This window comes from Mus pahari, chromosome 19, assembly GCF_900095145.1.
Source record: "Mus pahari chromosome 19, PAHARI_EIJ_v1.1, whole genome shotgun sequence".
Taxonomy (NCBI): domain Eukaryota; kingdom Metazoa; phylum Chordata; class Mammalia; order Rodentia; family Muridae; genus Mus; species Mus pahari.
Window position 1 is genome coordinate 21083029 of NC_034608.1, and position 13134 is coordinate 21096162.

At 51.4% G+C, this 13134-nt stretch overlaps 2 protein-coding genes across 3 annotated transcripts; one reads left to right on the forward strand and one right to left on the reverse strand.

Moving 5' to 3' along the window:
• Positions 1–910: 910 nt before the first annotated feature.
• On the reverse strand, positions 911–2315 carry Erich4 (glutamate rich 4). Its single transcript, XM_021219843.1, has 2 exons — positions 2078–2315; positions 911–1579 (listed from the first exon to the last, which is right to left on the reverse strand). Exons 1-2 carry the CDS (start codon positions 2261–2263, stop codon positions 1340–1342), a joined length of 426 nt encoding a protein of 141 aa, XP_021075502.1. The 5' UTR covers positions 2264–2315; the 3' UTR covers positions 911–1339.
• A 2438-nt stretch (positions 2316–4753) lies between these two features.
• On the forward strand, positions 4754–11616 carry Dmac2 (distal membrane arm assembly complex 2). Of its 2 annotated transcripts, XM_021219410.2 has the most exons (6): positions 4754–4796; positions 6207–6403; positions 7917–7997; positions 9374–9510; positions 9595–9757; positions 10313–11164. In XM_021219410.2, exons 1-6 carry the CDS (start codon positions 4779–4781, stop codon positions 10488–10490), a joined length of 774 nt encoding a protein of 257 aa, XP_021075069.1. In that variant the 5' UTR covers positions 4754–4778; the 3' UTR covers positions 10491–11164. The 2 variants fall into 2 exon arrangements, with proteins under 2 accessions (XP_021075069.1, XP_029387518.1); XM_029531658.1 differs by lacking the exon at positions 7917–7997 and having other exon boundaries at positions 10313–11616.
• Positions 11617–13134: the final 1518 nt, after the last annotated feature.

Sequence of the window (13134 nt, forward strand, 5' to 3'; positions counted from 1 at the left end):
TCACACACATACACAGATGCCGTGGTATGCACTTACTCACACTCACACACATACACAGATGCTGTGGTATGCACTTACTCACACTCACACACATACACACAGAATGAGAAAAGGAGGAATACCAGGTACGGTGGCACACACCTTTAATCCTGGAGCTCACAGGCAGAGACAGGAGAATCTCGGTGAATTCTAGGTCAGCCTGGTCTACAGGGCTGGAGAGATGGCTCAGCGGTTAAGAGTACTGACTGATCTGGGCGTGGTGGCGCACGCCTTTAATCCCAGAACATGGGAGGCAGAGGCAGGCGGATTTCTGAGTTCGAGGCCAGCCTGGTCTACAGAGTGAGTTCCAGGACAGCCAAGGCTATACAGAGAAACTCTGTCTCAAAAAACCAAAAAAAAAAAAAAAAAAAAAGAGTACGGACTGTTCTCCCAGAGGTCCTGAGTTCAATTCCCAGCAACCACATGGTGGCTCACAATCATCTGTAATGAGATCGGATGCCCTCTTCTGGATTGTCTGAAGACAGCAAGAATAGGAAAGGAAAGGAAAAGAAAAGAAGGAAGAAACCAGTTTAGGGCAAGTTTCATAGGCAAGAGCATTTGCTATATAAACCTAAAGGTCCGAACCAGACACCCCCCCCCCCATCTCCCACATGAAAAGGCCAGGTGCAACCATGCAGGCATGTCATCCCAGTATTGGGGGTAGGGGGCGGGAGCAGGCAGATTCCAGTCTGGCCACATGGGATGCTTCTAGTTCAGAGAAGAGACCTTGTCTCAAGGGTTTACAGTAGAGAGCCATAGAGGAAGACGCCCCCACATGCCTGCTCACATAAGTGCACATATATCACATGCCACACACGAAAAATAGTTAAAATAATCGATTTACGATATACAACCACAATAAAAGCATATTAAATCAATATTTTATCTCACATATTCAAAATATCATTTCAACACGTAGTTGTCGAGTTGTTTGAACTGTTGAGAGGTTTTACCACAGAGGTGTTTGACCTTTGTCCACCTCTCATCTCAGTCTGAACCCACCACGTTTCAGTTCCATGGAGCCTACCACACTAAGCAGAATTGGTCTTCAAACCTGTAAGATTCCGTCACTTTGGCTGAGCACCTGGCCTCCAGGTCACACTGCAGCATCTCTTCAGACACACCTGTGGCTTCTGTGCCCCTCCCAAATCTACAATCACACCTGCCCACAGCCCCCGGGCCCATGCTGGGGTCTCCAACTGCACGTGTTTTGGGTCTGCTGAAGGAACACCCTTGATTCTCAATCTCCGTTTTCCTTTGCATGAATTTGCATCTCATTTGCGTGTCAAGCTAAATGACCTCAGATGGTCATCTCAAAGTCAGGGAGGCGCTGGGTTGGATAGGAGCTCCCTGAAGGATATTCCTCCTGCTTCCCCTCGGGCCATTTGTCCTCTTCAACACAGCTCTCCTTCTCCTCCTCCTCTTCTTCCTCTTCCTCCTCTTCCAGGATAGTGACCAGCTCTTCCCGAAGGGTCCCCATCTCCAGTCCAAGGTCACACAGTTGTCCCAACAGCTGGACATCCACTCGGCGCATGTTTCCCTATAGTAATAAAAGAACACCATGGAGATAGCACACAGGGAGCAAGAAAGCCTGGCAGAGCTCCATGGGGGTAGGTTTCAGCTCAAGTCCTGCCCTGCCCTGCCTGGCCAGGGCCCTCACCTCTGTGTCCACATCTCCGGCTCTGTTTTCTCACCCTTGCCTTTGGGCTCTCCCAGGCCCCATTCCATCTGAGGTTCTGTCTGATCCGGCTCTGGGTCTCTGATTTCTGTCTGTTCTCTGGGACTGACTCCAATCCTGTCTCTCATGCTCTGTCCCCACCCTTACCTGTGTCTGCCCCTATTTATTTTATTTTCACACGTGATCTCAATCTGCAGCCCAGGCTGGACTTAAGCTTTCAGTTCTCCTGCCTCAGACTTCTGGATGCTGCGTTACAGGTGTAATAAGGCCCAGGCCCCGCTGATGCTTGGCTACGTCTACCTTTATCAATATTCACTCACGTCCCTCGTCCTCTCCTAGCTCTCTAAGGCCCTCACTCACCAGCTCCTCCCAGATCCATAGCAGCAGCTCCCTGGCACCCCTGAATTCTGCCCCTGAAGACGTAAGGGCCTGACCGGGGTTCCCCTCTGGTGGGGGCATCCTTAGAGCCTTGGGGAGTGGACCCAATCCACTGGGCTCCAGTCCGGCCTGCTTCAGCTGCACCCACAGCTCCATAGTCTGAACCATGGACTGAAGAGCAGGAAGTAGCAAGGTCCAAGTGACCCAGTCCCCTGGGAAGCTGTGGGATGCAGGGAAGGCGGGGAGGGGCTGGCGGAGACATCCCAAAGTCCATTCTTCATTGTGAATCAGCTGGCCACATTTTCTTTCTTTCTTTTTTTTTTTTCTTCTAGAGTACAACCTCCATGATCTCACAGGGTCCAAAGATTGCCTTGAGCAGAGGTCCAGCTTCACCCTGTTGCCCCTCAGGCTGACACCCTCCCACCCCCCAACCCCCACCCCTCATCCCCCTGCTTAGGGTACATGGTGCTTGGTGCTCAGTACCCCCTCCCACTCCCACCCCAACACCCCTCCTTAGGGTACATGGTGCTTGGTGCTCAGTACTCCCTCCCACCCCCCACCCCCCTTCTTAGGGTACATGGTGCTTGGTGCTCAATACCTGAAGGAGATGAGCTGTCTTCCTTCCTAGGCCCTCCCTGTTGCCAGCCTTCCTCAGCCTCTTTAGGGGAATAACTGATCAGCCCCCAACCTGGTCCTTGTCTGTCCCCTGCTGGGGCTCTGCCACCAGTGTGCCTGAAGAGCCTCCGTATGGAGGCTGCAGGCTACCATACAGAAACTAGTTCTGCTAGCCATGGACTTGGCAGCATTGTATCCTTGTAGAGCGGTCAGAACTGGGAAGTGCTTAGGTCTCGCTATGATTTGTGCCCACTATGATGGCTGCTTAGCCCTCTGGAACTGCAATCCAAAACAATCTTCCTTCTGTAAGTTGCCTTGAGTAACAGCATTTTATTACAGCAACAGGAAAGTAACAGCTACATACTGACTCTAAGGATTACAGGCCAAGGACATCTGTGGTTGGGGGCTGTTTGGTCTCAACACACCCACCGCTCCTTGCTTCTCCATTTCCGTGAGTGGCCCCTTTTGGTTTCTCAGGCTTTTGTCTGTAGCAGCCTTCACCCTGGCCACCCACCCATCATTTGCCTCTACTATGCAGTAGTTGCTTTGCTGGTCTCAAGGCCACCTCTGTCCTCTCAGAATCATCCTTCATGTAACATGTTACATTTGCAGCATGTGAATCAGATTGTGAAACTCCTCTCTCTGTTATAGAATGAACCCCTGCTGGGCAGCCAGGCAGCCAGCCCCACTGCCCAACTCTGGTCAAGTCTCCACCTCTCTGCAAGCTGGCAACGACCTCAGGCCTTTTGTATTGGCAGTTTCCTCTGCCTGAACACCTTTACTCCAAGTCTTGGGGTAGGTGACTCTCTCCTGTCACTCACTGCAGTTAAATGCACCTGCTCTTCGGACCTTCACTGCTGCCCTGTACCCTGCCACACCCTAATATATTGCCCATTTTTACCTACTTTTATCAAACACTAGCTTTAATTTTGTATTCATTTCTTACCTATTGTCTTTCTACCTAGAATGATGACTACCTAAGAAAAGGGCTGTCAGTGCGACCCCAGTACCCACTGCAAGTGCTCAGTAAACACTGAATTGAATGAATGAATGAATGAATGAATGAAGAGAATCCACCAAGAGTTCACACTGAGGGCTGTGGATGTGGCTCAGTTGGTAAAGAGCTACCTAGCATGCAGGAGGTCCAAGGTTTAGTCCCCAGCACCTCATAAATTTCTGACCACAGCACAGGTGTGCCTGCACTCATATACACAAAACACATACACACATTAGTGATAAATATAAGTTTTTAATTGAAAAAAGTTCATGGCAAATGTACCATTCACACGAGACTCCATGTAAAAGTAAGAACTCTCTTAATAAGTGTAGATGTCAGCTCCAAACTAAAGACAGTCTCTTATACTCAAGTCTAACCTGCCACTACCGCGTCGCTGAGGAGAGAAGCCTCAGTGGCAGTTAAGAGCACTGACTACTCCTTCAGAAGACCTGGGTTCAATTCCCAGCACACACACACACACACACACACACACACACACACACACACATATAGGGGCTAGCAACTCCAGTTCCAGGGATCCAGCGTCCTCTTCTGGGTCTCCAAGGCATTGAACACACGTTGTGCAGAGCTACATGCACACAAACACATACATAGAAGATAAAATTTAAAAAACCTAATAATAGGGTAGCAAAGTAGCTCCGTGGGTAAAGGTGCTTCCTCTGCACGCCGGTGGATCTCAGTTCACTTCCTGGGCCCAGATTCTGCTCATCTCTACACCTGCGCCGCGGCATGCACGCGTGTATATACACACAATAATAATAAACAAAAAATCACAATCAGCAGTACTGATTCTGCTGTAAAGAGATAGCGGGTGAAAACTGAAAGACCAATGAACGCCTAGAGAATTGCGACCGCACTCGGGGGTGGGGTGGAGTGGGGAGGAGTAGATGCCTAACGGGAAAGACCGCCTCCTGTGTGTGGGGTGGGGTGTGGGGGTGTGTGCCTTTAAAAGGCAGGCTAAAACAAAAGGAGGGGCGTGGCCACAAACGTGGTCTGAACCACGTGTGCGGAGGGAACGTCCCGCCCCTTCTGTTTACGTTACCTGGCAAGATGGCGGCGCCCAGAGCGGTAGGTGGCCGCGGCGGCCGGAGCCCCGGAACTGGGGTTCACTTTGCAGCTCGGCTCTCGAGACCTCGCTCAGCCTCCTGGGAAACAAAAGCCTGCGGGGACAGAGCGTCTCCTGCCGGACCTCGCCCGGGAGACGCCGTCTGGGGCTGCCGGGGGCCACAGAGGGTCTCGGGTCGCTTGATAGAGAAACCAAAGGGATGAGGGTGGCCTAGCCAACCACGGAATAGGACGGCTCTTCCTGGAGGAAAGGACGGGGCCGGGGTTTGGGGGATGTAGAGCGAATGATGCTTTTGCGCGAAATTCCTGGGGAATTTAAGGACCTTGTAATCCCAGTATTTGGGAGGTGGAGGCAGAGGGATCAGGACAAGGTTATCCTTTTGTGTGTCAAGTTGGAGGCCAGGCAGGGCAACATAAAATCCTGCCTGTAAATAAGTAATTAAACCTTAATAGGAAACAAACAGAAATCAAAGAACAGGGTGTGCAGGCGGGGAGGTCCGAGGAAGAACCTGAGGGAGATTCCTAGAACTTCGTTAACCCGGAGAATGTACTTAGTAGTAGAGTATTTTGTTGGTACTCACTTCGTTGGGCTCCATCTCCAGCATTACCTGTAAAGGTTACGTGGACAGGACGGCAAAGAAGTTGACCATTTGGCAAAATCCTAGGGAGAACTGGGTAAAATTTGGGCTGGGGAAATGGTTCATTATTAAAGCACATGCGCTTGAGGCATGAAGACCAGAGTTGGAATAAGCGGAGCATGCCGGCTCTCCTGTAATCCCAGCACTCTGGCGGTAAAGACAGTTGATTCCTCAAGCAAACCCACTGGCTGGGCTACCTGAGTTGCGGTGCTGCAGTACAAGTGAGAGACCCTGCCTTGATCTATAAAGCTAAGGGCAATCGAGGAAGACAGCTGGCCTCCATCTCTGGCCTCCATACATGGGCACATTCGTGCAAGGACACCTACACATTTGAACGCACACTATGCATGTATTCCACCACCACCACCCCCCAACCCACAGAGTGCACTGGTGAGAAATTAAGGTATAATGGGAGTTTGGGGGAAAAAATAAGGACTTTGTGGGAAATTAGAAGAACTTGAGGAAACGAAGTCTGGCTGCATTTAGGAATGAATTTATGGTTGGTTGAATGGAAGAATTTGGAGAAATGTTTTGAATCCCAAAGGTTAAGGACTGGGGATGTGGACATGCTGGGGATTGACCACTGTGCCTTATGAATATTAAACAGAGACTCTAGTCTTGAGCTACATCCCCAAGTTAGGGCAGGGGGGTTGTTACCAGAAGGATTTAAAAGACTCGGGAAGCACAGACTGAGATTAACTGTCATGCTGTAAGAGTTGGGGGTGGAACCCATCTCCAGGCTCAACCTCAATCCTTTCCCTCTCCCCTTCTCCAGTTCCTGCACCTGGGCGCCCGAGAATGGAATGGGCGAGCCAGGCTCATCCATAGCATGAATGATTTGGTGACCCCGGACAGCAGTCGGGAGAAGAAAAGAACGCTGTTGCAGTTCCTCTCAGATCACTTCCAGGACATCCAGACTCTGAGAGAGTACTTGCTCCAGAAACAGATCTCAAAAGTCAACTGGGAGAATCGGTGAGAACCTATGGCTCACAAGACCCCAGGGAGATCCTGCTGGCCAGACCTCCCAGCCAGAGCCCCAGTTCTGCCAGGCTGTGGCTTCCACTGCCAGCATTACAAACTCACGTCTTTATCGCTGGTCCATCCCTCCTCTAAGACTCATTATATAAGCACTTCCACCACCGGCTGTGCTTGGGGGTCAAGACGTACTTAGCTACAACTCAGATCTCTCATGTCTCCCATTTAAAAGAAATCTTACTCTCAAGCTGTCCCCATCCACAGAGTAGGTGCCACTGGCCACCCAGATGCTAAGGGTGAATTTTAAGGTGTTTTCTTTGGCTTCTCTCTGCCTTCACATCTAGTCTGTCAATGCTAAAGGATTCCCAGGGTCATTCTCCAGGTTCCCACCACTTCACTGTGTGGCCTGCTTGCTCTGAAGCCTTTCATTCATTTATTTATTTATTTATTTATTTATTTATTTATTTATTTATTTATTATATGTAAGTACACTTTAGCTGTCTTCAGACACTCCAGAAGAGGGCATCAGATTTCTGTTACGGATGGTTGTGAGCCACCATGTGGTTGCTGGGATTCGAACTCAGGACCTTTGGAAGAGCAGTCGGTGCTCTTAACCGCTGAGCCATCTCACCAGCCCGAAGCCTTTCATTTTAAGGTTAGTGTTGTAGCCACTGTTCTGTTGCTGTGAGAAGACACCATGGCCAAGGCAGCTTTTAAAAGAAATTATTTAAATGGTGACTTGCCTACAGTTTCAGAAGGTTACATGAGGATCATGGTGGGAGCATGGCCGCAAGCTGGCATGGCACTAGAGCAGTAGCTGAGATTCACACATTGCGAGCCCAGAGAGGAGAGTATGAGACTGGGCCTGGCGTGGTCCTTTAAAATCTCGAAGCCCCGACCCCAGTGACACACTTCCTCCAACAAGGCCACACCTGCTAATCCTTTCCAAACAGTTCTACTTGGGGGGGGGGGGACCAAGCAAAGATGAGCCCATGGGAGCTGCTCCAATTCCTCCAATTCCTGCCACTGCAGTCATTTATGACGTCAGCTGGGAAGCAACGTGGATACACTGCTGGTGGAGGAGGGCTTTACTGCTGAGTGGAGCCATCTCTAGCCCCACCGTTGTTTGTTTTTGAGAGAGGCTGTCACACAGCTCTGGCCAGCTGGCCTCAAGCTCCTTATCCTCCTGTGGGTGCCACACCTGGCCAAGAAGTGGGTTTTAACATCTATTCTAAATGAGTGTCCATAGTCAGGCTGCCCCTGATTTATCCTCGTCTCAGAACTGGTACTCTGGGATTTGCTTCTGTTACTTCCTGATTTGTAGTTGAACAGAGGCAGAGACAATTGTCAGCTTTGGTCTCCAATGTGATCCTGGTACATGGCACTTAATGGCACGCAGATTTGCAGCCAGGCTAGTCTCTATTTGCTTGGTGCCCAGTGGTCTGCCCCTCGACACAGTGGTACAGAGTGAGAGGTCCCAGGCTTCATCTCTGCTCTCATTTCTCTGCAGACCCTTCACTAACATCCAGAAGAAATATGGCCCGTATGTCACAGCTGCTTTCTTCATCCTGAAGCAGGGAGGCGCAGTGAAGTACGGCAGCAGTGGGGACGGGGTGTGGGGGCGGGGCAGAGCGCCTCTACCGTCTGATGGCTGTGTGGTGGGGGCCTTGCTCCTAGACTTCATCATTTAGAAGGAGCTAGCTGGTACCCAGAATTGAGGACGTAAAGACAGGACAATCCCTGAGGCTCTCTTGCTAGCATGGCCAGACTGGCAAGCTCTGGGTTCAGTGAGGGATGCTGTTTCAAAGCATCATGGGAAAGCATCTGATGGAGATGCCCTAACCACTGGCTGACATGCATGCACTTGAACACATGCATAAAGACATGCAAATACCTACACACAAATACAATTTAAATTAACAACCAGCCCTTTAATCCCAATGTGTTGGGTGCAGAGGCAGCTGGCTCCCTGTGAATTCTTGGCCAGCCTTAAAACCCCCTCTTTAAAAAAATAATTAAAAAGTTATATGCAGCCAGGCATGGTATCACGCACCTTTAATCCCAGCACTCAGGAGGCAGAGGCAGGCAGATATCTGTGAGTTTGAGGACAGCCTGGTCTACAGAGCGAGTTCCAGGACAGCTAGGGCAATACAGAGAAACCCTATCTCAAAAAAGCAAAAAGAAGTGTTTTTCTGCTGGATGGTGGTATGTGCCTGTGATCCCAGGACGGGAAGACAGTTCAGGTGCATCAGTGTGTCTCCTAGCTGGACATGGTGGCGTGTGCCTGTGATCCTAGCTGCTTTGGAGGCAGAAGCAGAATTATAAACTTGGAGCTACATAACAAGATCCAAGACCCTGTCTCAAAGAGGAAGTCTTTATGCACCTTCTCCTTCCTTTCTTGTTACACACACACATTTATTCAGTGTATGGGGGTGTGCTGCTGCTGTATGGAGGTCAGGGGACCCCTTCTCTCCATCCGCTCTTGGGGCCCTGAGGCACTAGTTGGCTGTGAGCCTTGGCATCAGGCAGCTTCAACCACTAAGCCATCTGTCAGCCCCTTGGTTATTTTGTTTTCTTCTCTCTGGGAAAATACAAAGTTTCTGTTTACTCTCCCTACCTGGTTTGAACACCTGGGCCAACATCCGTAGGATAAAATGTGTCTGAAAACTCTTGCTCATACATGTAGCTCTTTTCCTTTCGTGTGTGTTGGGGTGGAGGGTGTTGTTGGGGTCTTACTCTGAAGCCCGAGCTGGCCCTGAATTCCTAATGCTCCTGCCTCAGCCTCCCAAACATTGGGCTTTCAGGCATGCAGTTGTGTGTACCTCAGCCCCCAGCACTAATGCTGAGCAATATCTGGGGCTTCTGGCCTCCTGTGTGCAGGAGGATGAAGAGTGCCATCTTGCCACTGTTGCCAGATGGCCACCCATGGGAAGCTGGGCAGTGGCCCTCAGCCAACTCTCATTCTAGGTTTCAGGACGAGGAGTGGATCCGGCGAAATAACCGTAGCCATTTCCTTGCCGAGATTCAGAAGTTCCAGCATGTGCCTGTGGAGGCTGTGGATGCCAGTGGCTGTGCCATCAACTACCAGGGCCTGAGCAACCTCTGTAAGTGGGCCGGAATGGGTGGGTTTCCCTTTGTCATTGGGACCCAGAAAGGCCCCTGGTGCCACCTGTCTTCTTACTCACCAGTGCCCCTGAAGGAGCTGCGGTCCCTGTCCCTGCAGCGCTGCCCCAACTTGGACGACTGGTGCCTCAGCCGCCTCTACCTACTGGCTGGTTCACTGCAGGAGCTCTCGCTGGCTGGGTGCCCCAGAATCTCAGAACGGGGCCTTGCCTGCCTCCACCACCTCCAGTAAGATCTCTGCTCAGGCTGGCACAGGGCAGAGGCAGGAAGAGATCCTTGGTGCTACTAGCCATCTGCCTGACCCCTGATCTAGTGCCCAGGGTAGGAGCACAGCCGAGCATTCTGTCTTGAGAGGGACTCAGTGACTCCTGGCTTTGCTGCCTTTATATACAGATGAGACTTTGTGTGTCACACTGTTGTGGGAGAGAAGCCAAAGAACCATATTTATAGTTAGCAGTGAATTTCTCACACTCATAACTCTACAGCTACCTATAGTTTTAAAGGAGAGCCAGGGGCGTGGCTCAGTGGTATAGAAGTTACCTAGAATCCCCCAGAGAGGGGCTGGGAACTCAGCTGAGCTACGGTGTTTGGTTAGAATGTACCAGTAATGGGTTAGGGCTGTGGGTCAGCAGTAGAATACACTAATCCCTGGATTCCCTTCTTAGCAAGTGCACACTCAGACACACAGAATAAAAAGAGAAACTACCAGTTGTAGTTAGGGCCAGAACCCACCCTTCACATACACACAGGTGCCACTCACATCTGTCCTTCTTGCCTCTTCAGGAACCTCCGCAAGCTGGACATCTCAGACCTCCCTGCTGTGTCCCACCCAGGTCTCACTCAGATCCTGGTGGAAGAGATGTTGCCCCACTGTGAGGTCCTTGGAGCTGACTGGGCCCAGAGTCTGAAGCTGGAACCAGACAAGCAGCCTCCGGACACATCTAGCCCCCTCTCTTCCTAGCCTGTGGCTCAGCTCTTGAAGGGTCTTGTGGGCTCTGTGGAGTGTCTGAAGTTGTCTCACACTTTGGCTTCTGGTGTAGTTCATTCGGCACGGAGCAGCACGGGCAGATAAGACTGAGTCAGGACTGACTCACTGCTGCCTGCAACTGGCAAACGTGTTGCCTGGGCAGACAGCCCTCCATGCTGAGACAGCTGCATGTGGCTCCAGTTTCCCCCAAACTCTCTCCATACACATCAACAGGAACTGTGGCTGACATGAGACACTGCTGGCCTACATGGACTAAAGACCAGCAGCACCCCAAGCCCCATGGCATTACCCATTGATTTACTGACCTGCAAATGTGGAAGTCCGAGTGCGTCCACCCACCTCACCCCCAGATGGCGATGAGTGAGAAAATATTCTCTTCATCTGGCACAACAGACTTCATCAGTAGAGGGCGCGGGAGAGAATCCAAAGAAGAGGACTGTGCGGGGACTTTAGAGTGTAGAGTGGAGCGGGGATTCCCTGTGCTACAGGGCAGCAGTTCCCCAGCAACCACTGCAGAGTGGCCAGCAGCTTCCCCTGGCACTCCTATCAACTATGATTGATCCTGGCACCCATGTTACCAGTGGCTCTGTCATGACTCCAATATACTGGAAACATGTGACTATATTAAACTCTTGCTGTTCACATTACCCTGTGGCCTTTCCCCCCAGCTGGATCCAACTGGATCCAGATGGCACCGAGTGCAAAGATCTGGAGAGAAGATTCAGGATGGATTTGGGAGGGCTGGGTCTTCGCACATGAGCATAGCAGTAAGTTCCTTGCTGAAAAATAACAGGATGCCATAAATCCTGTCATGCAGGGCACCCCAGATGACCTGTGGTGGGTTCCAGCAAGCTGCCAAGTGCAGTGTGCCCATAGCTGCTGTACCGACAGCTGTGGCTGCAGAGATGCATGGGTGCTGGGGTTTGGGGGAGTCCCCTTGAGTGCTCAGAGAGAGGCGCATGTGCCAGAGCTCAGTCATAGGTTGGACCCAGCTTCATCATCAGGCCTTCACCCCTGTCCCCACCCACTCAAGGCTCTTTTGCCAATACCAAGGAACCACCAGAACCATCTGGTGATGACCTCACCTGGACCCTGGCTCTGAAAGGGATTCCATTATTAAAGATTTATTTATGTTTATGTGTGTTGGATGTAAGTGCATCACATTGTGTACAGTGCCCAGAGTAGCCAGAAGGTGGCGTTGGATCCCCTGGATGGTGGTTAGGAGCTGTAGGTTCTGGGAATCAAACCTAGGTCCTCTGCAAGAGCAAAAATTGCTCTCTCCAGCCCCATGTGTCCATTATTCTTAAGATTCCAGAAAGCACTCAGATCTGTCTACACAGCAAGTTCCAGGACAGCCAGAGCTACATAGTATGAAATTCCATCTCAAAAACATATATGCATACATACATGAATGTATACATACATACTCAAGAATGTCCTATATTGCCAACAAATCCATAAAACCTAGGATCAAACCCAATTGTTCCAGAGCTTGGAGAGAGAAGGGCCTGCTGGGCTCCAGCTGATAACAAGATGCACAAGGCTACCAATACTAACCAACCGGTGCTTTCTCCTTAGTTGGCTTCCTGGGAGACTGTAAGGCCCCAGGAGGCGGGTATCAGTCACACAGCCTTCAGAGCCCTGAGGGAGATGAGCCAGTAGTGCTCAGAGGCCTTGAAGAGCCTCTCCCAAGGCCCTAGCTAGGCTGGGCTTGGCTCGGCCTGGCCCTTGGCTATCTTCCTCACCCTAGCTCTTACTTATTCCATTAACATTCACCATTTCCTCCCCACTCTCTTCCTCCATCTGTTCCCACGGGCTCCATTATTCAAACTTGGAGGGAGGAAATCAGGGCTGGAAAGATAACAGACTCTGAGCGCTGGTACACTGAGTTCCTTTTATATCTGGACAGTCCTCCAAACCAGGTAGGCTGCAAAGGGTCAACCGGGGTGGGGTGGGGTGCGGGCTTCCTCCCAACCTAGGTCCCTGGAGTTATGGGAAGGCGGTACCTGTTGGTCTCCCCAGATTGCTGGCAAAGACTCAACAGCAGAGGCCCTAGGGCCGGGATGTAAACGTTCAGACACCCTCCTGCCCTAGGGGTGGGGCATAAAGCCCAGAGCATCATAGGGCGGACCCCTCCCAGCTGGATGGAGGTGGTAGGAACGGCTGGTGGCTCTGGCACTAGTTGGAGGAGCTGCAGGCTCCCAACTCGGGGGCTCTCTGCACCCCGCTTCATCGCTTTCTACTGTGTTCACGTGCCCCCCCCCTGCGCCTCCCCGCTCTCCCTGGTCCTCCCTTTCCTCTCTAGGTCCTCCTCCGACCGTTCCCTGGTTAGTCAGGCTCTGTTCTGACCTCTTCCACCTGTGCGTCTTTCTCCCGCCTCCTCCTTTCTCTGCTCTTCTAGTTACGGGCCAAGGTATCCCAGGTTTTTTTTTTTCCTCCTCGATCCCTCCACCCACTCGCGGCCCCTGCAAACACCACACCCCCCCACCCCACCCCGCTCGCAGCACAGTCACGACGCTTTCAGGCGGTGGTCTCGAACTAGCCCCTTGGCTTCCCTTCTCTTTGCTCGTTGGGACCTCCCTCGCAGGTCCGCGGCTTTGGCCACCCCTATACCTCC

Coding starts and splice junctions, on each gene's coding strand:
- Erich4 (XM_021219843.1), bottom strand. CDS start 2,263: ATGGTTCAGACTATGGAGCTGTGGGTGCAGCTGAAGCAGGCCGGACTG. Junction 1,580..2,077: donor TATGGATCTGGGAGGAGCTG/GTGAGTGAGGGC, acceptor TTATTACTATAG/GGAAACATGCGCCGAGTGGA.
- Dmac2 (XM_021219410.2), top strand. Junction 6,404..7,916: donor AAAGTCAACTGGGAGAATCG/GTGAGAACCTAT, acceptor ATTTCTCTGCAG/ACCCTTCACTAACATCCAGA. Junction 7,998..9,373: donor AAGCAGGGAGGCGCAGTGAA/GTACGGCAGCAG, acceptor CTCTCATTCTAG/GTTTCAGGACGAGGAGTGGA.